Source organism: Cyprinus carpio, chromosome B17, assembly GCF_018340385.1.
Source record: "Cyprinus carpio isolate SPL01 chromosome B17, ASM1834038v1, whole genome shotgun sequence".
Classification (NCBI taxonomy): domain Eukaryota; kingdom Metazoa; phylum Chordata; class Actinopteri; order Cypriniformes; family Cyprinidae; genus Cyprinus; species Cyprinus carpio.
In genome coordinates this window covers 24,100,290-24,121,450 of record NC_056613.1, presented here as the reverse complement: position 1 = coordinate 24,121,450, position 21,161 = coordinate 24,100,290, and the positions used below count along the sequence as shown (strand labels likewise).

At 37.9% G+C, this 21,161-nt stretch overlaps 1 protein-coding gene across 1 annotated transcript; it reads left to right on the top strand.

Annotated features, from left to right (window-relative positions):
• Nucleotides 1-1,750: 1,750 nt before the first annotated feature.
• On the top strand, nucleotides 1,751-20,851 carry atp6v1c2 (ATPase H+ transporting V1 subunit C2). Its single transcript, XM_042742882.1, has 11 exons — nucleotides 1,751-1,957; nucleotides 4,130-4,204; nucleotides 6,249-6,334; nucleotides 14,699-14,793; nucleotides 14,917-15,008; nucleotides 17,998-18,096; nucleotides 18,184-18,256; nucleotides 18,731-18,822; nucleotides 19,476-19,563; nucleotides 20,375-20,472; nucleotides 20,565-20,851. The coding sequence occupies exons 1-11, from the start codon at nucleotides 1,836-1,838 to the stop codon at nucleotides 20,776-20,778; spliced, it is 1,134 nt and encodes a 377-aa protein (XP_042598816.1). The 5' UTR covers nucleotides 1,751-1,835; the 3' UTR covers nucleotides 20,779-20,851.
• Nucleotides 20,852-21,161: the final 310 nt, after the last annotated feature.

Sequence of the window (21,161 nt, the reverse complement as noted above, 5' to 3'; positions counted from 1 at the left end):
GCGTTTACCATGAAAAAACTAACGCATATATCAAAATATAATTCAGTATAATTAGACGTAACTTAAGTAAGAAAAGAAAATGTCTGTACTATATAAGGCCATAGAAATATGACTTGTAATAAAAAAAAAGGTTGTATCACTGGAGAACACAAAAGTTTCACATTACAAATAAAACTTAGTAAAATGATTTACTAATGCACATAATTCATATTACATTAATATTACACGAACAAAAAAAGTACATTTCGCTAAATTAAAGGGTGTTGCAAATGTTAATAACACCCAACCCTGTTTTTATTAAAAAATAAATAAGCTCACCGACATCATTCTTCTGCAAGACTCTCTTCTTTCGACCTGACTGCCACCGAAATAAACATATTTAGTGTCAGATAAAAGCACAGCAATGTTATAATTAGGACTACAACTGATAATTATAGTGATAACAGATTAATTTGTCAATTATTTGGATTTAAAAAGTATTATATATAAAATAGCTGCTGTATCTTCATCTTAACAGGAGTCATAAAACTAGCTGAAAGTGACCGGTGAAGTGTCTTTGTTTCTGAATCATGGGAGAAGACTAAAAGTTTACGTTCCAAGCTTTACTGTCATGCACTGTATGTACCTTCCTAACTACCAAAACACAACAAGAGGGATTTTACCTTCGGAAGAGATTTCTCATGACTCAGATTATAGATCTTTGCGTTATTCACACTGGACACCTGCATCTCTAAAGTGCCCAGACAAAGCTTTCAATCATAACACTTTGCCATCAAATCTAAAAAAATTGACTTGGTAATATTTGTGAGGAGAGGTAGAAAGATCATCTTAAAACAATTTGATGAAAAAAAAACATCTCTCTCTCTCTCTCTCTCTATATATATATATATATAGGAGATAAATTAAAAAAAGAAACAAAATCATTTTTTGATCAAATCTGGAGCACTGAATCAATAAACACATCCAAACTAAGCATATGATGATGCTTAAAAAAACGTGGTGGGAAACAATTTCAGCATCACGTAATGCAATGTGAGAAGAGCGCGTGACTCTCATTAAGGTAATGTTTGCACACAACACCTGTTCTCTCACAATGCTTTACCAGCGATCACTTTACATAACAGTGCACTCACATACCTCATGACGTTTATGTATACTTCATTCACTTACCTTTATCCTATTAATTCATTCATAATTTAGTTTTATAATACTACATTTTACCTACCTTCATTTATTCACGGTTGTATGTATGCTTCTTACACCTGTCTGTGCAAAACACACAGTAAACATGACTAACCACAGGTAAGTGAGAATCTACTGTATGTGAGTTGCTTATTATTTGTTCTAAATGTATCCATGAACTTGTAAAACTGTTGTTGTTAAAGATGCTCATTAGATTAAACATAAATGTACATTAATTAAATATAAACAATGAAACATAAAAATCAACTGATCTTGAGTAGTTTGCTGAATGCGCTGTATTATCAGTTTAAGTGACAAGATTTCTCTATATGCACTATTCTGTAACAGATGACAGTTTTGAATTGAATTGAAACATGCACACAAATGGGTTTTGTAAAAACTGAAGATGGATCTCCCTGACTATTTCTTTAGCTGATCTTGATGAAGTATTACCTCATTTACTCTCATCATAAAACTTTAGTGTCTTAAGAACATGAGAGTTGTGCTCGTCTGTCTGAGAAACCTAATCTGCTCAGACACTGTAGTCAGCAAACCAGGGATACAGTCAGCAACTGGTCAATGTACGTCCAGTAGAATTCATAACTGGACTCATTCTAAGTCACAGACTGCTGTCACAGGTGAGAAGAACCAGCATGACGGAGTTCTGGTTGATTTCGGTTCCTCTGGATAAAGTCAGCTGTCAGTCTTTAGAGAAACTCAAACGGGTCTCAGCCAAAACCGTTCTGGCCACGAGCTCCAGATTCCACATCCCAGAGCTGAAGGTAAGGAAATACTTCTTTTCTAAGACATCTGGGCTCTCTGGAGCATCTCCGGTGCTTCACTGTAGGCCAGTTTGAGGCTTATCAGTGAACTGTAAACAATAATAAAAAAGTTTTTTTCTTAGACACTTTCCATGAATAGAGTACAAAATTTGAAGTTCTTAGAGTCTGAAGCTGTTTTATTTCTTTATATTGTTTATTTCATCATTACAAATACTTTGAAAACAGTGTTAAATTGTTGAACATGATAAATGCAGTCAGTGCTATGATTTGTTAAAAAGAAGTGTAAAGAGATTATACTTCTGCTGCCTTCAAGTGCACCTGGGAAATTTAATTTTTATGATATGTCACACATTGAAGCCTGAAACATAATACAGAAGTAGCCTAAACAAAGCAAAAGAACAATAATCACCAATAATAAGAATTAAAAATTCGGAAAGTGACTATTTTCTATCACTTATTCATGCATGGTATCATGGTAACTCTCTTTATAATAAGTAATAGTTGAGTGATTAACTCATTATCTCTCTATATAGATTATAGGTATATCATATTATGTTATCTATGTTATAGATCAGTATTTTCACCATATTTCAATGTGATGCGCTCCTTCAAATATCACAACTTGGCCACTCATTTAAGAAATAAGTTTTTCAATCATAAATACGACTTTGTTCTGTCATTCATGTGCTCAAAATGCATAATTACAATATTTAGACTTGCACTTCCAGAGCAAAATATAAGGTCCAAATAATGTCACTTCCGGTCTGTCATGGAAATACCAATGTAAATGAGTTATGTTGAAATTATGAAATTTAAATGATTTTATTTCTTCAGTACATGTAAGAAGGACAATGCCAAAATTCCCATCTTTAAGGGATATTCTACACAGAACTAAATACATTTACTCATCCTTAAGTTGTTCCAAACCTGTTTCTTTCTTCTTTTGAACACAAATGAAGATATTGTGAAAAATGTCATGGACGGTAGCCATAGTATAAAAAATATATATTATTGAAGTCAGTGGCTACCGTCATTGGTTACCAAGAAGGTGGAGGGATACTTTACTATTAATTCCAAGGGGACTGCCCCCAAAAGCCATAGGGTGCCACCCAAGCAAATATGGCCTCACGGCACAGACCCTACAGTATTTGTCTTAAGAAAGCAGTTTTGCTACATGGAGATGCAGTGAGTCCAGATTCTGCTGGATCAGATTGTTATTTCACCCAAAAAGTTCACTCAAAATATCTGTCATCATTTACTCAGCTTCAATTCAAACCTGTATGATGACTTTCAAACCTGTATGATGATATTTTTTGGAGAATGTTGGTAACCAAACAGTTTTGGTGCCCATTGGCTTACAAGACAATTCTTCCTTTATGTTCGACAGAAGAAATTAATTATACAGTTTTGGAATGGCATGAAGGTGAGGAAATAATAACAGAATGTTAATTTTTTTGGTGAACTCTTGATGTTATGAGAAAATGGGCACAAAATGGAATAAAATATTGATTATGTCCAAGCAAGACTTGGGAAACTACACTGCACAACTGTGTCTACCATTGTTTGGATTAAAAAGGCAGTCTTTCCTCAAACCCATGCCACTGGTTTAGCCAGAATTTTACATTTGGGCCACTCAGACAATTAGAGCCACAGTGTTACACTCTTTAGAAAGTGAGAAAGGAGTTTATCCTAAAAAGAAAAAAATCTTTTCTCCTTTAACTTTAATTAACAGAAGTTTAAGTTTGTATAGAATGATAATGGAACGCATGAGTTCCTTTTACCAAGCATGTGACTGGTTTTGAATTGCCCTGTCTTGGTAACATGACTCTAGTTAGTGACCAATTTGTTCCATATGAATTAATGGATTCAAAAAGAGCTTAAATGTGTGTCTGTGCATCAAAACAGGTTGTCAACGGATTGTCAAACTTCTCAAAAAGTGGTTTCAGAAATCCCTGCTATGATTTAGATGTTTCGATGGTAAAACCTTATATTGGCTAAATATTTGATCTCTAAAAGGTTGAAGTCATATATATTTTTTGTGAGGCATGTTGTATAATGGGCCCTCAGGATTCTAAACTAAAACCTCAGCATGGGAGAGGTGGATTTTGTTATGTTTGATTCATATAATGCCACTGCTGTAGCTTGTGCAATGGTTTGTTGTGATGTTTCTGGGTAGGAACGCTGGATGTGCTGCTGGGGGTCTCTGATGACCTGTCCAGACTGGACTCCTATACAGAGGGGTAAGCACTATTGCTTGAAAAATTACATTCATGTGTATCTAAATATAAAAATACATCATGTGTTCATTACTGAACTGCTTTCTATATTATAATACATTCCAGTAATGATTGGCCTACCTTCATCCTGTAGTATATGTTTCTAGCTTACAATTATAGCAGCCAGAGTTACTTAAAGTTGTTTTTAGGGAATAATTCTAATAATGGAATATTTTTATTGGATGTGTTTGCAATCACCTAATGTCATTTAACCCTGTAAAGTGCATATAACAAAAGTGTATATAAAATAATAGTCAGAAAAGCTATACATGTAGGCCTATATATTTTTTCTAAACACATTATGGCTCATATATATATAGTATGACATAGTGAGAATATGGAGGGGGGAAAAACATGCTGATATTTATATGCCCAATAAGTAAGATTAAACTCTGATCGCTTGTAATTTAAATCAATTAGATCTTTATAACAGTAAAGCAGATACTTGCATAAAATGATATAAATATCAGTCGTCACTCTATATCTCCAATAATATGCCTTAGTAAAATGATATTTAGATGCTTAGTTTTATGATACAAACATATAATGCAGTTCCATACAACAACGATTGAGAGATGAACAAATAAATGTTTTTAAAAGCCTTATGATGATATTTGAGACTCACATTTGAACATGATTTTTCTAAAAAAAAAAAAAAAAAAAAAAAGAGTTGCCAAAGGTTTCAGTCCAATATAAAAGATATGACAATATCAAAGTTATTCTTATGTTAACTTTATAAAATCAGTCAAGATATGACAGCATAAAGACACGTGAAGCACGAGCTGAGCCTTTAGATAATAAAATTAATTTTATTGCTAAAAACATCTAAACTATCAATCAGACAACAGAAGGCATTTAGCAGATTTTGTACAACAGATTTTTTAACATTTTCAGTTTTGATCATATAGGCCTTATATGCCTTAAAAATTGTCATATTAAATATGATACAGTAAACTTTATAAGATTAAGAATCTATTAGAGCTTCTTCTGCTGGTGTGTGGGGTTTATGGGTCCTTTGTCACATTAATATATCCCCGTATTACAAGTAAGGACTAGATCAGACTATAGCTTAGATTCTATAGCACGTTTACCTCCATGTGTTTGTGGGAAATTTCTCGAGCTGTTGTAATACAATTATCAGTAAGTCACTCAATCCTGTCGAGTCCAGTTTCAGGTGCCAGCTGACATGAATCTTCCTGTCTCAGCTGCAATGTTTATGTGTTGTGGAAACTGCCCTCTCTTTTACTCCTTTCTCTCTTTCAGTCTACGATATCCATTCATATGACTTCCAGACAAGGTTACACTGGGTTCAGGTGTTGGGGTGACCTTTGGGGTCATAGCTCTAAGTGTGAATACTAGCGTGGTTTTAATGCTTAATTATCATTATCCTGGCTGAGAGATATTTTGCAGCTCCAAGATTACTGAATATTCAATGCTAAAGGTTTCAAACAGTATTGTTATATGACCACATTATCTTGTTAAGTTTAGAAAGTGGAATCTACTTAGTGTATTTATCTTATAAATTTATATATATAATTGGTTCAGTAATTTCACTTTAATGGCAGTGAAAAGGTTCTTTTAATGCCATTAAAGTTAAATAATTGAACATAAACATAGGATCATGACAAAAATGCTCATTTTAGAAGAAAAACTCTTCATGCGTTAAAATGAGTTAAAATGATAATTTTAACTCAACACATCAAAATAAGGGTACTTTTTCAAAGCACAACAACTTTAACGTAAACTTGACATTATCACACTTATAAAAAAGTGTACTTAAGTATGTCAAGAAACAAGTACACCTAAGCAGCCTTTTATTTCATTATTATATATCTTCAAGTTCTGTTTTTATATATAATTTGAAGATCTGAAGTGCATTACTTATTTATGAATTAAAGATGTAAATAATGCTATAACAAGTGTTAGTTCATTCATAATAAATTGTACATTAACTACTGTTCAAGTATTCAAGTACTCTTCTGCATTCTCTTGTACCACTGTAACACAGTGTTATGCGTCAGACCTCTCAGTGTTTGGGTGAGGTGATGGAAGAGTTCAGTGGAAAACTCCTGGAGAGCATGCTGGCCAACCGAGGTGAGTGAATGTGGGGAGCACTCCTCTGTAATGGCTAAACCTGTTCCATAAGAAAGCAGAGAAGAGCTCATTAGCAGAAGGCCACCTCCTCTGAGCCAGGCCATGTTCACCGCGAAATCAAGTTACATAAGATATAATCATGGCTTAATGGAAGTGTTACATACCATGCAAATGCATGCAAATGATCATTGCCTTGCAAGATTGTTTAATTTCTTTGATTGTTAATCAAAAGTCTCAGTAATGCTTTGCTAATATTATCAGCAGAGCACAGGACTCATCAGAAAGATCACCAGGCACCGTTGAAATCATACTTCCAGACTATACAAGGTATGCAAGCATTTGCAAGCTAACTTTCCGAACTAGTACTATTGGTGTAAAATTATAAGCATACACTGTATCTTTCAACCTTTAATGAAGTGCGCTTAATTGTATCGAAAGTGCACTTGTAATATTAAAAGTATATATTTTTTAAAACTGCTAATATAATATCAATGAAATACTTATATTTACTGAAAAAGAGACACGTTTACAACTGTTTTTTAACACATTTTTGAACAAAAATGGACTTTGTAATAACGGCAAATTAAAAGTTTTACATTTTAAAATAATTATTTTAATATTCTTTTGGCTATGTTACATTCACATTTAACGTTAATATGATTTACATGTAAGTTTTAATACCAATTACATTAAAATCAGTGTTGGGGAAGTTACTCTGAAAATGCAATTAAATTACTGATTACTCTTTTGAAAAGTAATCACGTTACAGTTCTGATTACTTTATATCAGAAGTAATTAGTTAGTTGTGCACATACATCTTCTGATGCCGCTGGACACATCATCAGTGATGTTCCTGGAATCATCGGGTGTTTCAGGTCTTTCAACATCATACACCCTCCTCCAGGTGACCCAGCTTGGGCTGATCAGACCCCAGCTTGTGTCCAGCTGGCTGGCTACTTGGTATTCCATGGTTCTCCTCTTTTTAGCCATAGCCACCTTGAAGCCCTCTCTGCTGCTTCAGCAGTGCTGTGTATAGCTACCCTCCTGCTCGCTCCCTTAATGCCCAGCTCTCTGTATGTGCTGCAAACCCCCTACATCCAACTTCAACTGGGATGCACCTCGCTCGCCATCCTGCCTGCTTGCAGTCGCTGGCAAATCCTTTATACTTGGAGAGCTTCCTTTCAAAGGCTTCTTCCAAGCAATCTTCCCAAGGGACGGTCAGTTCCAGCGGCACAACTTGTTTTGTGGATTCCGATACGCGGATGATGTTTGGTCGCAGAGTGGTAACTACAATATGACTAGGGAACTTCAGCTGTTTTTCTAGGTCCACTAGCAGTTGCCAGTCCCTTGCAGAGGGCAGTATGCCTGCAGATTTCCTCTTCATTGAAGTAGGCTGCTCTCCAGCTCTGACAAAGTTAATTCTCTGCTTGGAGGGTCGGGACTGCTTTGCCCTTTCAACTACAGTGCCGATAACTTCAGCAATGGTCTTCAGGACTTGATTGTGCCTCCATCGCTACATCCTTCTCCAAGTGCCTTTGGGCAGCAGCTCAAAATATGCTCCAGGGTTCCTTGCTTGGAGCACAGTGGGCATGCTGGCGACTCTACTTTTCCCTATAAGTGAAGATTTGATGGACTCGGCATGACATTGTACACTGACAAGATGAGAAATTTAATACGGTGTGGCTCAGCCTTCCAAAGTTCCATCCAGGTAACTTTCCTATCTATTTTTTCCCATCTCGTCCAGGCTCCTTGTTGTTTCATTCCCACTGCCCTGCAGGATCTAACCTCCTCCTGAACAAAGCTGTTCCTTTTCTTCCTTCTGCTGAGGTTCACATGTGGTGCCTGAAAGGATCCCAGCCCAGCTCTACCTTGTGTAACCACTCCCACCAGTCTCCTGTGCCGCAACCTTGCCTCTGCCTCCTGAACAGCCTCTTCTGCCTTACATTTTCTGCCAGTCCTCGCTTGGAACCCTGGTTTGGCTACTTTCTGGTCTCTTGAGTCCCTGTATTGTAACACTTCTCTAGTTCTTGTTACTTTGAACTCCCCCTCTAAGGATTTGAAAGGTAGTTGCAGCTTGTTGTGATGTTCATAAAGCGCGATGCTGCTTAGGCTCTTCGGCAACCCCAGCTATCTCCTGAGGTAGCTACTAACTTTCCTCTCCAAGATCTCAACTGTTGTATTCGGTACTTTATATACAAGAAGGGGCCACAGAATTCTAGGGAGAATGCCGTGCTGGTATACCCAGGCTTTAAACTTCCCTTGCAAGCCAGAATTGTCTGTAGATTTCAGCCAACACTCTAACTCTGTACAGGTGGCATGGATCGATCTTTTGTCTCTCAAAGAACTGTCGAACACCTTGCCCAGTCTCTTGACTGGCTTTTCTGAAATAGTTGGGATGCCTGCAGTGTGGAATCCAAATTTATCTTCAACCTTCCCTTTCTTCAGTACCAATGATCTTGATTTGGCAGGTTTGGAAATGCACACAGGCCCACTCCATTAGCTTCTCTAGGCCCTGTAAAATCTACCGACATCCTGGGACTGATTCTGTGGTGACTGTAAGATCATCCATAAAAGCCATGATGGGTGGTTGTTGCTGGGCCGAATTTGATGTGGTGCCTCTGCACTGTGGTTCAGCAGATTTGGTGAGCATATTTATGGCTAGTGAGAACAGTATGACAGAAATAGTACATCCTGTAATGGTCCTAGTCTCAACCTTGTGCCAGCTTGATGTTGTTGTTCCTGAAGAGACCCTCACCCTGAAATTGCTGTAATAATCATTGATGAAGTCTGTAATTCTGCTGGGGATATGTTACCTGGTTAGTGTATGCTGCACCAGCTTATGAGGAATGGAACCATACGCATGTGCCAGGTCTAGCCATAAGACCGATAAGTTGCTCTTATTCTTTCTGGCCTCCCTAATGAGATGAGTCACTACGCCAGTGTGCTCCAAGCAGCATGGAATACCTGCATCCCTACCCTTCTGTACTGACGTATCAATATAGGTGTTCTCTGACAAATAGGTGCATATCTGGTTGGAGACAGCACTGAAGAAGATGTTTGCTTCTACGCTCAGCAGGGAAATTATGTGGAACTGATCTATATGAGTTTTGCTCCTTTGGGATCCATACCCCTAAAGCCACTCGCCACTGCTTTGGGATTCTTCCCCTTCTCCAGAAAACGCACAAAATCTTCCACAGACGAAACAGGAGTTTGGGGCAGTTTTTGTACACTTTGTATGAGGTGTTACTTGATCCAGGTGCAGAACCTGCCCTTGCCTTGCGAATCACCTCTCTGACTTCCTTCAACTGCAGCTCTGACAAGTCAAACTGTGTCTCTGGTCCAGGAGGGTCTATTAAGATGTCACACATTCCCAACTCCTCTTCTATCTTTGGATCACTGTATGTTTTACTCAGATATTGATCCATTTCTTCTTGTAAACAGACCAGCTTTCCACCACGCTTTTGCCACAGCAACTCCTTAGTGAACCTAAAGGGATCAGCTATAAAAGCAGCATGTCTTCGAGCCCTTTCACGATGGCGTCTTTGATGCCCCTCTGCTTTGTGGAGGACCCTGATCTTCACACATCAGTTGAGCTAAGCCAATGTGCTCAGTCTCTCCTGCCTCCTTAAACTGTGACTTCAGCGCTCTCATCTCCTGCCCGATGTTATGAATTCTCATTACTCAATAATTCTTGGAGTAAGGTGTTCTCATACTTTTCTCCTCTTTTCCAAACCGTTTGGCTCCCATACTGACAATAATGGTTGTCATGGCTTGCAGCTTTCCATCAGCCTCTCCTTTAACTGTTGCCTCTAAAATCTGGTTAACATCTTCACCAACTTTTCCCACAGTGAAGTCATGCTATCTGCCTTCCATTTCATCCACCTACTTCCAAAAACATAGTTTTACTCAACACATAACAACACGTAGAGGTTCTGGACGCTGTGGGGTGACTCCGGGCCTGGCCCCTCCTGCACCTCACCAGGTTGAACACCTGTGCGTTGTGCTGCTTCTCCTCCTCCCAAACACTTCATTCTTGCTTGGTGGATCTTTACACCACGATTGTTCTTGCAGACTTTGCCACATATGCACTGGTTATTCATAGTCAACTTTCCATTGTTTGGGTCTGAAACCATTGTATCCGTCCAACTGAGGTGCTCATCCTCCCCCCCTCTCAGGCACCCCTGGGGGTGTTTGGCCATTACATTTTTTTGTATCTCTTTTGGGAGACCTCCTCACAGAGGACACTGATTGGGTTGCCAGCCTGTTCTGCCCCGGTTGACAGCTGTCACTGTCTCTCCAGTTGTCACCACACTCTTTATGGTTGTCAACCAGTCTTTCCTGGCCGTCACTGATAAACTCAGGGTTTTAGTTGTGCACATATATCTTCTGATGCCGCTGGACACACCATCAGTGATGTTTCTGGAATCGTCTTTCAACATCATACATCTTCCTCCAGGTGACGCAGCTGGGGCTGATCATACCCAGCTGGCGGGCTTCTTAGTACTCCATGGCTCTCCTCTTTTTAAACATAGCCACCCTGAAGCCCTCTCTGCTGCTTCAGTGGTGCTGCGTATAGCTACCATCCTGCTCGCTCCCTCAATGCCCAGCTCTCTGAACTGTAGGCTCTGGCCAGAGAAAGTGCTGCAAACCCCCTACATCCAGCTTCAACTGGGTTGCACCTCACTCTCCATCCTGCCTGCTTGCAGTCGCTGACGAGTCCTTCATACTTGGAGAGCTTCTTTTCAAAAGCTTTTTTCAAGCTATCTTCCCAATGGATGGTCAGTTCCAGCAGCACAACTTGTTTTTTTGTGGATTCCGATACGAGGTGATGTCTGGTCGCAGAGTGTTAACTACAATATGGCTATGGTAGACTAAATAGACTAATTACATTACTATATACGTTACTTTTTTCTGGGGCTGCATCCATGAAATTTACATGAAATCCCAGCATAAATGCTCCAGATAAATATTTGTTATTAAAGCATCAACATTCACAAAACACTGTTATTTTTAACTAAAGATTAGCCATTTTTTACTAATGTGGTCCTCAAGATAAGGGAACATGACGCAGAAGTTCAATGAAAGTATCTATCCTATCCCATCCAAATGAAAGTATTCCTATCATTTTAAAAGATCAGAATGTATCTATGACAAAGGGATCTGGGGCTCAGATTGCCCCAGGTTTGGGGTAAGTTGACCCGAGTCGAGTCAGTCGTTAAGATGCACCATCTGGGTGTAAAATGACCATCTGACCGAATCTGATTCAAACCCATGTGAAATAAATAATAATTTAAAAACTAATTTAATAATTTCCTTTTACAGACAGTCATATTTCTTTTCTTAAAGTTAACTTTAACAACATAAAACCAACCAAATGAAGTTTAAATTTCAATATTTAATTGTTTGTTTCTGAAACAAAATGTTGAACACCAAAGTTGTAGCCTTCGTAAAAACAGCCTAAAGAGAGAGTTTGTTGGCCATTAGTGACTACAGGTGGAAAGATATTTTTATTTATTTATTTTTATTTGTTTTCATAGCAATATCTGGCAACACTACCAGAACTTAAACTGATAGTAATCAAAAGAACCCACAGACATGTTATTGCTGACAGGATACCACATATGGTAAGGCAAATGCAAATGCAAAAAAAAAAAAAAACATAACCCACACATCATGAAACGTTATCAATGCTATCAAAACAGTAGCATATAACACTAGTGCAAAGATCTGTAGAACAAATATATTACATCTATGCAATTTCATATTGTAGTTAAATTTTCACAAATTCATGCCGACAAAGTTATCATCTATATAGCAATGGTTATTAATGAAGACTATAATAGTAATAGGCCTTTGTATTGCTGAATAAAAACTGATAAACAACTGATAAAATTATATACCCCTAACCTAAAGTAATGGTGCAATGTGATATTAAAATGAATTTAACAATGCTCATTCCTCCAAAACAGAGAAAACATCTTTCACAAACATCTACATATCTGTCTCTTTTAAAGTGTTTAGGGTATATAATGAGTGGGGTTGTTATAGGACAATTCCCACCCAGACCACACTTATTTTCAAACCCTGGCTACAGCCATGGTGCCTTCTATTCCCCCAGTGTGTTTCTCCTTTTCACAGTCTTGCAGAAATGATGGGTGGTTCCAAAATACATCTTCACATGACAGTAAAAGTGTACAGTTGCCAAGATGCAGGGGGTGGGTCAACTTACCCACTGGCTCAACTTACTCCACTCTCCCCTAACTTCCACTGAAGATGAGACAGAAGCAGGCTCAGAGAGTGAGGGAGAGCCCACTCTTATCAAAACATCTACAATAAAGTCAATTATTACATATTTTAACATCATATCTTTAAAAACTATATAATTAACAACAACAAAATACCCACCCTCCTTGTGCCCCTTTTTTTGGTTTGGGCCACTGCCCCTCAAAATGTCTGTGCACAGCCCTGTGTGGTTTAATACTTTGCATCAGACATTTTGTAAAATGCATTTATCATGAAAATTGTCACTGGTGTTACTGTCACTGGCGTTACCTTCCTTATGGGTAGCACCAGTGAAGATCAGTTTATGTTTATGGTCTTTTACTTACTGCTTTCATTAATTGCCAAATGTATGCCAAATGTAACAATTTAGACTTATCTACTTTATTATAGGTAAAGAATAAGGATCTTTGGTCTTATGTATGTCACTGGTGTTACTTTTTTTCTGTCACATTAAATAAAATGAGTCATGTGAATTCGGATTCACTCAAGAGTTAAGATTTGAAGGATTGCATCATTACTTGTTTATAACTGTTTTTACAAATATTTTAATTGTTATAGCAAATCAAAATGGTACATGTGGTCTATAAATAAATGCACAAAAAAGATACAAAAATTCATTAAGCTGTCATTTATGTGTATTCATAAAGTCAAAAGGTAATTTAATAATGTGTTCTAAGTTTAAATGTTAAAAAAAGAAATACATTTCAAGACATCTCACAACAAAAAAAGACGACTCTTCAGAATAACCAACAACAACTCAAAAAACAAATTTACTAACTAAAAAAAAAAAAAAAAAAAAAAATCTAATTACAGTAACTAAGTAATGCATTACTTCCTCAACACTGATTCAAATATATTTTACTTTATCATTGCCAGTACATTCAGCAGTACACTTTAACCACATTTCAAACACAATGCCCCTCCCCCCATATGATTGTAAAGCTTTGGATGTACAGCAATACACAATAAAAGCACTATATAAATGCCTCATTCATTCATTAAAAAGTGCCAAAGTATACTTATTTTTCTCAAGGGAAGTTATGTTATAATCAGTTGGGCTAAGTTTTGCACAAGGACACCAGAAAAAAATGTGGTGTAACTATCCTTAGAGTCCTTTTACATGATGCAAACTCTCACATGAATTACATCAGCTGCCATAACCAGAAGTTCATACACAAGGACAAGTAGTCTCACCTCAAATATATGATTTAGACAAATTCAGCTTATGTAATAAACTTTCATGTGCTTACAATCTTTACAATTCTGAAACTCGCAATTAAACCCTTTGGTACAATAAATGTAAGTGCATTATTGTGAGTGTAACAGAAACCAGATGGTAAGATCGCAGGTAGACCTCACTACCATGATCTCAAGAGATGCGTTAGCAACTGGTGTTAGAGGCTGCAATCTGTAGCGTCCTTATTAGCGCATCTGCCTCTCATGGCAGAAAGACAGGTTCGAATCCTGCTCAGAGCAAGAACGCGGGGAGTAGAACTGCAGGGGTTACATTGGTGCCATGACTCAGATGGGAGTGAGGTTTAGGGGGTGAGTGTAACGAAGACCAGCTGGCAAGAGCTGCACAGGTAAACCTAACTCCCCAATCTCAAGGAGTACGCTAGAGACTGCGGTATGAATATAAATTAATTTTCCTTTATAAAAAACACAACATTCTCTCAAAAAAAAAGCACATATATAATAAAAACAGTTCCCTTTTTTCACAGTGACCACATAAAGAGTGCACTGCTGCATAGAGTTTCGACGCTGAGAATATTTTTTTTTGTCATGTGCAGCACACTGAACTACAGAACACTGAAATGTGTTAGAAATGTAGAAGTATTATAAAATTTTAAAAAAGATGTCCATTGAGATTGATTCCACACTAAATGAAAGGTTTCTATTCAGTAAATCTGACTGAATCCTGATAATTTAAGCAGTTTGATAGCTGCACTTTGGGGTTTGTTTTCCACACAAATTATTAAAGGACATATTCTGTATAGTAAATGAGAAATCACTTTATCTGCCTGCTGTTTTAATTATGCTGCTGTTCTGCTTACAGCATTCACTTGTTTCTTGATGTTTCAGTGGATTTGGCAACATATGTGACCAGTTTTCAATGGGACAGAGCCAAATACCCCACTGCACAGCCTCTGAAAACCCTCGCTGACATCATCTCCAAAGTATGCACCTTATATAAAACACCTTTTTAAACAATTACAACTATTTGTTTCTATGTGCCTGTTCTATTGTATAAATGTTTGTCTGTGTGGGTGGCTGTGTGTGTGTGTTTGTGTGTATGTTAGCAAGTTTCTCAGGTGGACATCGAGTTGAAATCCCGCAGGGCGGCTTACAGTCATGTGAAAGCCAGTATTCAAAGCTTTGAGCGAAAAACTGAGTGAGTTCTCATATCATGAAATATATCATGAGGACATACATAATATTTTGAGGTCTATTATAGAACTATTTTTGCATTGTTTTCATGAAAAATGATACTTCATGAAAAATTATATTTCAATGCTTTAGTGTTCGCCCTAGAAACTTTGGAGTTCACTCGCGAAACTTTTGTGATGAAAATAATATGAGGTGGGAATGCAAGGAAAAAAATATATTTCAATGCTTTTGCATTTCTTCACAAAACTTTTGCATTCTTTTAAGAAACGATATTCACTCAAAAAACTTTTGTGATGTTAATGATAATAAAAAACTATGGTTCCCTTTCAGTCAGTCATGCTCTAGTTATGTCGATACTGATGTTTGGGGTTTCCCTTGGGAGCCCCAATCACCTCTGAGTAGTAAAAAAACAGGCCAATGAGACATTGACGAGTGGAATTTGCATGCCCAGCCACTCCTCCATGCATAACCGGTATATAAGAAGGCGGCGTGCATCCACTCAATCAGATTTTTGCTTTGGAGCCGAACGGTTGCTGCTATATGTGCATTTCATTTTCTCCAATCACCTGCGGGAAATTCACTTTGTTGTGCACTTTGTTTACAGTGCATTCAGTGGTGTTTCCCCTGTCATAGCACGGTTAAATTCTGCGATGAGAGCGTCTTTTTAGCATTTGTGGATGCGGTTGTTTCCTGACCCCTCTGACAGCCACGATCATTGTCTCCTGTGTCTGGGCCATAAACATGCTGAGACTTTGTTAATGGATGGTTCGTGTCCTCATTGTGAGCACATATCCACGGCAATTTTGAGACTGCAACTTACCCTACTCTTGAGGGGAAAAGTCCCCTCAGCTCTTCCCCAAAGCATTAGTCCTGGCTAGTTAGCACTCATGGAGATCTGAGGGTTACAGTGGGAGCTCTTCTGACATGCCAGTCCTGGGTCGTCTTGCAGCAGTCTGACAATTTCATTTGGGGCTACAGAGGAGGATCAGGTGCTTTAGAGGATGAGGAGCTTTCTCCTTCTGGGAGCACTACAAAGTCAAGTGCTGCTATGCTTCCCTTACCAAAAAGTAGTATACTTCAAGTTTATTTTATTAAGTATACTTAAGTAAAGTTCAAGTATATTTAGACTTTTTGTAAGTATAAGTCAAGTATACTTAAATGTCATTTTAAGTATATTTCTGAGGAGTACATAAAAAGTAAACTAAAAGCATACTTTCCTATTTTTAGTTTAAAAGAAGTATACTAATAGCACACTTGAATAAACTTCTTTTTCGTAAGGGTTTCCTGTGCAGTCAAGAACATTGGGCTTAAATGTAAGCCTCCACCCAACCTGGAGTGTTCTCGGCTGGACGATCAGTTCCTAGACGCATGGTGCAACTTGCAGCCGCAACCCGCCTCAATGCCAATTACCCTGGAGGTGCATGAGGAGGTCACAAAGTCGTGAAGGGCACCTTTCTCTGTCCTAAGCTGCTTCCTATTTCCTTACTACCCTCGATGGTGGGGCCGCCGAGGCTTATGTGGAAATACCTTGCATTTATGCCTGCAGGGTGCCGCCACATGGAGGGATCACCTGCATCTCCTGTAAGCCAATGTCAGCACACTCTTTGTACTTACATTCAGCACACACAGAGCTTCAGAAGCTCTGAACAGCTCTTTGTTTGATTTTAAGGTCAGCAGAAGGAGAAGGCTGTTTTCAAGCTGAGGTTGACCCACTGGCTAGTGGATGCCATCGCTTTGGCATACCAAACACAAGGCAAGCCATGCCACCTAGGAGTTAGAGCTCACTGCCACCCAAGTGTTGCCACCTTTTACCTAACACCTTCGAGAGGTTCTCTCTGTTGGTCAGCCCCTTTACTGGGCTTCTGGTGATCCATTGTACGTTTCTTCCATGGCATGGTTTTCCTCAACCTGTATCTTCCCCTTAACAGAGTTTCTTCTGTCCAGTTTTTTAGTTTCTTCCCTCTCCAGGTACTGCCATCTCGGTCAGTCCATTAGTGTACCTCCCTTAGGGCAGGATGTGGCCTCCGTAGTGTCCCTCTCCATTTAGATTTGGTTACGCTTCCCCAGTGTATTACATCTGGCCTCGTCTGTACCAACAGCTATTGTGAAAGAGCGGAATCTCTCTTTTCTGTTGGAAAAAGGAGCAGGAAACAGGAACAGCGGCTGTGGCCCTCCTCGTTGTGGTTTCTGCTTTTCGCAATCTCAACTGGATGAAAGTTCCTCTGGCTTACAACGGGGTGCTAGGTAGGTTACGATGTGAAATTCTAGCTGTTTCTTGGCATGCTTGTACCTGCCAACTTCTGCATCACCAGGTCTTGTAACACAGTTAAGTGAAGTGGTTTTGGTGCTTTCTATAAGGAACCCAAACACCAGTGTCGATGTAACATCGGATGTGTCTGACTCATTCAGGGAAGGGAAGATCTCGGTTACATATGTAAGCTAACCCTTGTTCCCTAAAGGAGGGAACGGATGTTACGTCCCTCATGCCACAATCATGAACCCTACCACTGAATGGCCGGTATGCAGTTCAGCTCCTCAGAACAAACCTGAATGACTGGAAGAATATCACCTCCTTACATACCTGTGTGCACGGAGGAGTTGCTGGGCATGCAAATTCCACTCGCCAATGTCTCATTGGCCTGTTTTTTACTACTCAGAGGTGATTGGGGCTCCCAATCATTTCAGTGTTTTCATATGCCCAATGAATTGGCATGTTTGCTGCATGTACTCAAGTCATGCTGATGGTGTTTCCCATAGCATCAAGTCCAGACCCTGTGTCGAAGTTCCACTTCAAAAGGGAATCAAAAAGTTTGCAAAATGCGAGCGGATGCAGAGTTTCTCAGGAACACAACATGTCCCCTTAGGTGCTCCGTACATTTCCCCTCTAAATGTCAAAATGTAAAGTGAGGTTCTTAGTATTTAAATGTGTCCTGGACATTTATGTGAGATTCAAAGAAAACTTAATAACCATCACTACTGTTGTACTTAACCAGGGGAAGCTTGCAGACCTGTGCACTGACCAATATTGTGAAAAAGGAGGACTTGGTTTTGAATTCAGAGTACCTCACAACACTGCTAGTTGTAGTGCCCAGGTCAGTGTGAACTCTGAGAGCAGATCTTAGCTCACGTTTTACTGATCAAGCATTTTTCTGAATGTATTTGTTGCATCATTTATATAGAATGGCATATGCACTATGGGAGAAGACGTATGAGTCAATGTCAAAGTTTGTGGTTCCTCGTTCCAGCCGGTTGGTACCCATGCATGTTTGATGAGTGGTTTGTATTTCAGTGATCCCACAGCCATGGAAAATCTGAAAATAGTAATTTTAATTGTTTAAATGTTTTAATCGCTGATTAATTGATCATCTGGAAATCCACCCCCGTAATCTCTATAAAATGCTATTAATCTAATAATCATGTATGACTGGAAAGGTAATTGAAATTCACTGAAAAAAAAAACTGGCGTGGGAATGCTGTTGTTTTGTCAGTCCAGATTTCATCTTATTTTACATATCTAGCTTTAACCATGGAGCAGAAGGCTAATCCAGCTGTATTATCAAGTTTCTGTCTGGCTGTAGTCTGGTAGATGGTTTCCAACTCATTGGCTTTAACTGGCTCTGTGTATTTTCTCTCTGTTTCAGACATATCAACCAAACCATGGTCATTTTTCAGTTTGCTTCTAATCTTTTGCATGGCATAATAACTATGTTTATATTTGTATAACAGGAATTGGTTGAGGATGCAGATGCAGGGATTTTTACAGTAACCCTGTTTAAGAATGTCATTGCGGAATTCAAAACCAATGCCAAAAAGCACAAGTAAGCGTACTCTCAAATCTTAACTACACACCCTTGTTAAAAAGAAGCAGACTTTAAAAAGAGTCCCTTAGAAGAATATACTTAAGTGCAAACTGAATGTAATGTTTTTGGACATTTATTTGGATGTTCATTTCAATTAAAAGAAAATGTATTATATATTACATTTATATTAAATGCAATTAATAAAATATTAGAGTGCTTTGGAGGGACACTTAAGTAGGACTGAAGTACATCTTCATAAGTATTTTCATAATTACTTCTATGGAGCAATTTTCCACAAGTTCACTCAAGATCCACAAGTTCACTCAAGATCTGCAAGTACACTCTCCTTTAAAATGATACACTTAACTTATTGACCTCTAAAAGGTGCAGAAATGTGCTTTAAAGGTACATATTAGTATTTACATTGTACATACATATACCTAAATTGAACATATTAATAACTTTTTAAAGTGTACCACCCCTATGACAGCTTTTAAACCTTATTTTTCTGAAAATATACAATTTTTTAAATATACTTTTGAATGATTTTAAGTATACTGCAAGTGCATATTTAATACAATTATTTGCACTTCTTTTTAACAAGGTTTGATGTGCCTCTATGCTTACGTAGGCTTAATAAAGAAACTACTTATTCCTGTGGTGGCCAATAGGTTTACAGTGCGGGAATACAACCTGGATGAAGCCGAGAAGCAAAAGCAGGAGATAGGCCGTCTTGCTGTGGATAAGAAGGAACTGTATGTAAGTAAATCCTAATTACTAAGAGCCTATTCTTTTTTTATAATATAAACACTAAACAATATTCATTTAAAGTTCTTTATTATTAAGAACTGGTTACAGAGAAAAACAGACCACAGAACTGATCGAATAAACGTTTGGCATCAATAATTCTTCAACATGTTCACCTGTGTTTGGATGCAACCTTCTGCTTTTTCCATTTTCACTTTTTTATTTAGTTTTTATTTTCATCTTATTTTCGTCTGTCACCCATACCATCAGATAAAATGTGTACTGTCATATAGAATATTTATGATAAGTATTTTAAGATCTACAGTTTCAGTAGACTACAGAATGACTAACTTTTCAGCTTTGATTTGTCAGTACAGAAAATCTTGTTAAAAAAAATCAATATTTCCCATTTTATGCATTAAATGCATGAATGCAAATTAATTGACCCTATAACAGGTGAAATATGGAAACAAAAAATATCTTCATGGTAAAGCACGTTATATTGCTTGATTTAATGCTATCCTTAATTTCAATATCTGAGAGTGTTGGCAAAAAAAGAAGGCCTGGAACCTTATAATGTTAACCTTTCATTCTCACAGGACATAGCAGTAAATGTATTTCTGTTTGTCTGAAGTTTAATATAGATATGAGGATGGGATAGTGAGAGGATTTTTTTGGGGATATTGAGACTAAATTGAAAAAAAGAGAGAAAACTAAATTGTGATCATCTCTGATTTATTTCTAAATGAATGGTCAGAAAAAGTTTTATTCAATGTTTTAAGAATCAGTGCAATGATAACAGTGTGCTTGTTTGTCCCAACAGAGAACATTTGTGTGTTGGCTAAAGGTAAATTTCATTGAGACCTTTGTGGCCTGGATTCACATTAAGGTCCTCCGTACATTTGTAGAGTCAGTTCTCAGGTAAAATGTCCAATTGAGGAAGTAAACTAAATAAATCATTGATATAAATGGATAAACATAAAACTCATTGCAATTGCTATGCTGTTGGTTAGGTATGGTCTGCCGGTCAGTTTCCAAGCTATTTTGCTACAACCCACTAAGAACAGTAAGCAGCTAAGGCAGCAACTCAACTCTTTATTCAGACACCTCGACCCAGCAGTGGCAACCGGTAAACCAGATGTAAGATTTTTTTTCATTCTCTTTTTATACCTAAATTCCCATTTCCAAAGCAACACACGATTAAAGGATTGGTGCACCCAAAAATGAATATCTATTATTAAATAAGAAATATTTAAATGTTGCTTGAAAAAAAAAGCGAAATACCCGCACTTAGCTGTCAACTCATCACAGGTAAGTCGCAATGGCGTTTTTCCAAGGATAGTGTAAGATGGATTCTACAGATCACACTCACCTGCATCGCTTCCGTGAGCGGAAACACAGAGAAAGAGAAAACATAATAATACTATAGGCTTACATGTAAAAAAAAAAAACACAAAAAGTGCTTTCTCTTTCCTTAATCTCTCTTGTACTAATCTGAACAATGCCTGAAACTTTGTATTGCAGGCACGTCCTGCATTTATTTGCCTCTTTATGATGAATTGCTTATTGTTTTCCTCAGTTGTAAGTCACTTTGGATAAAAGTGTCTGCT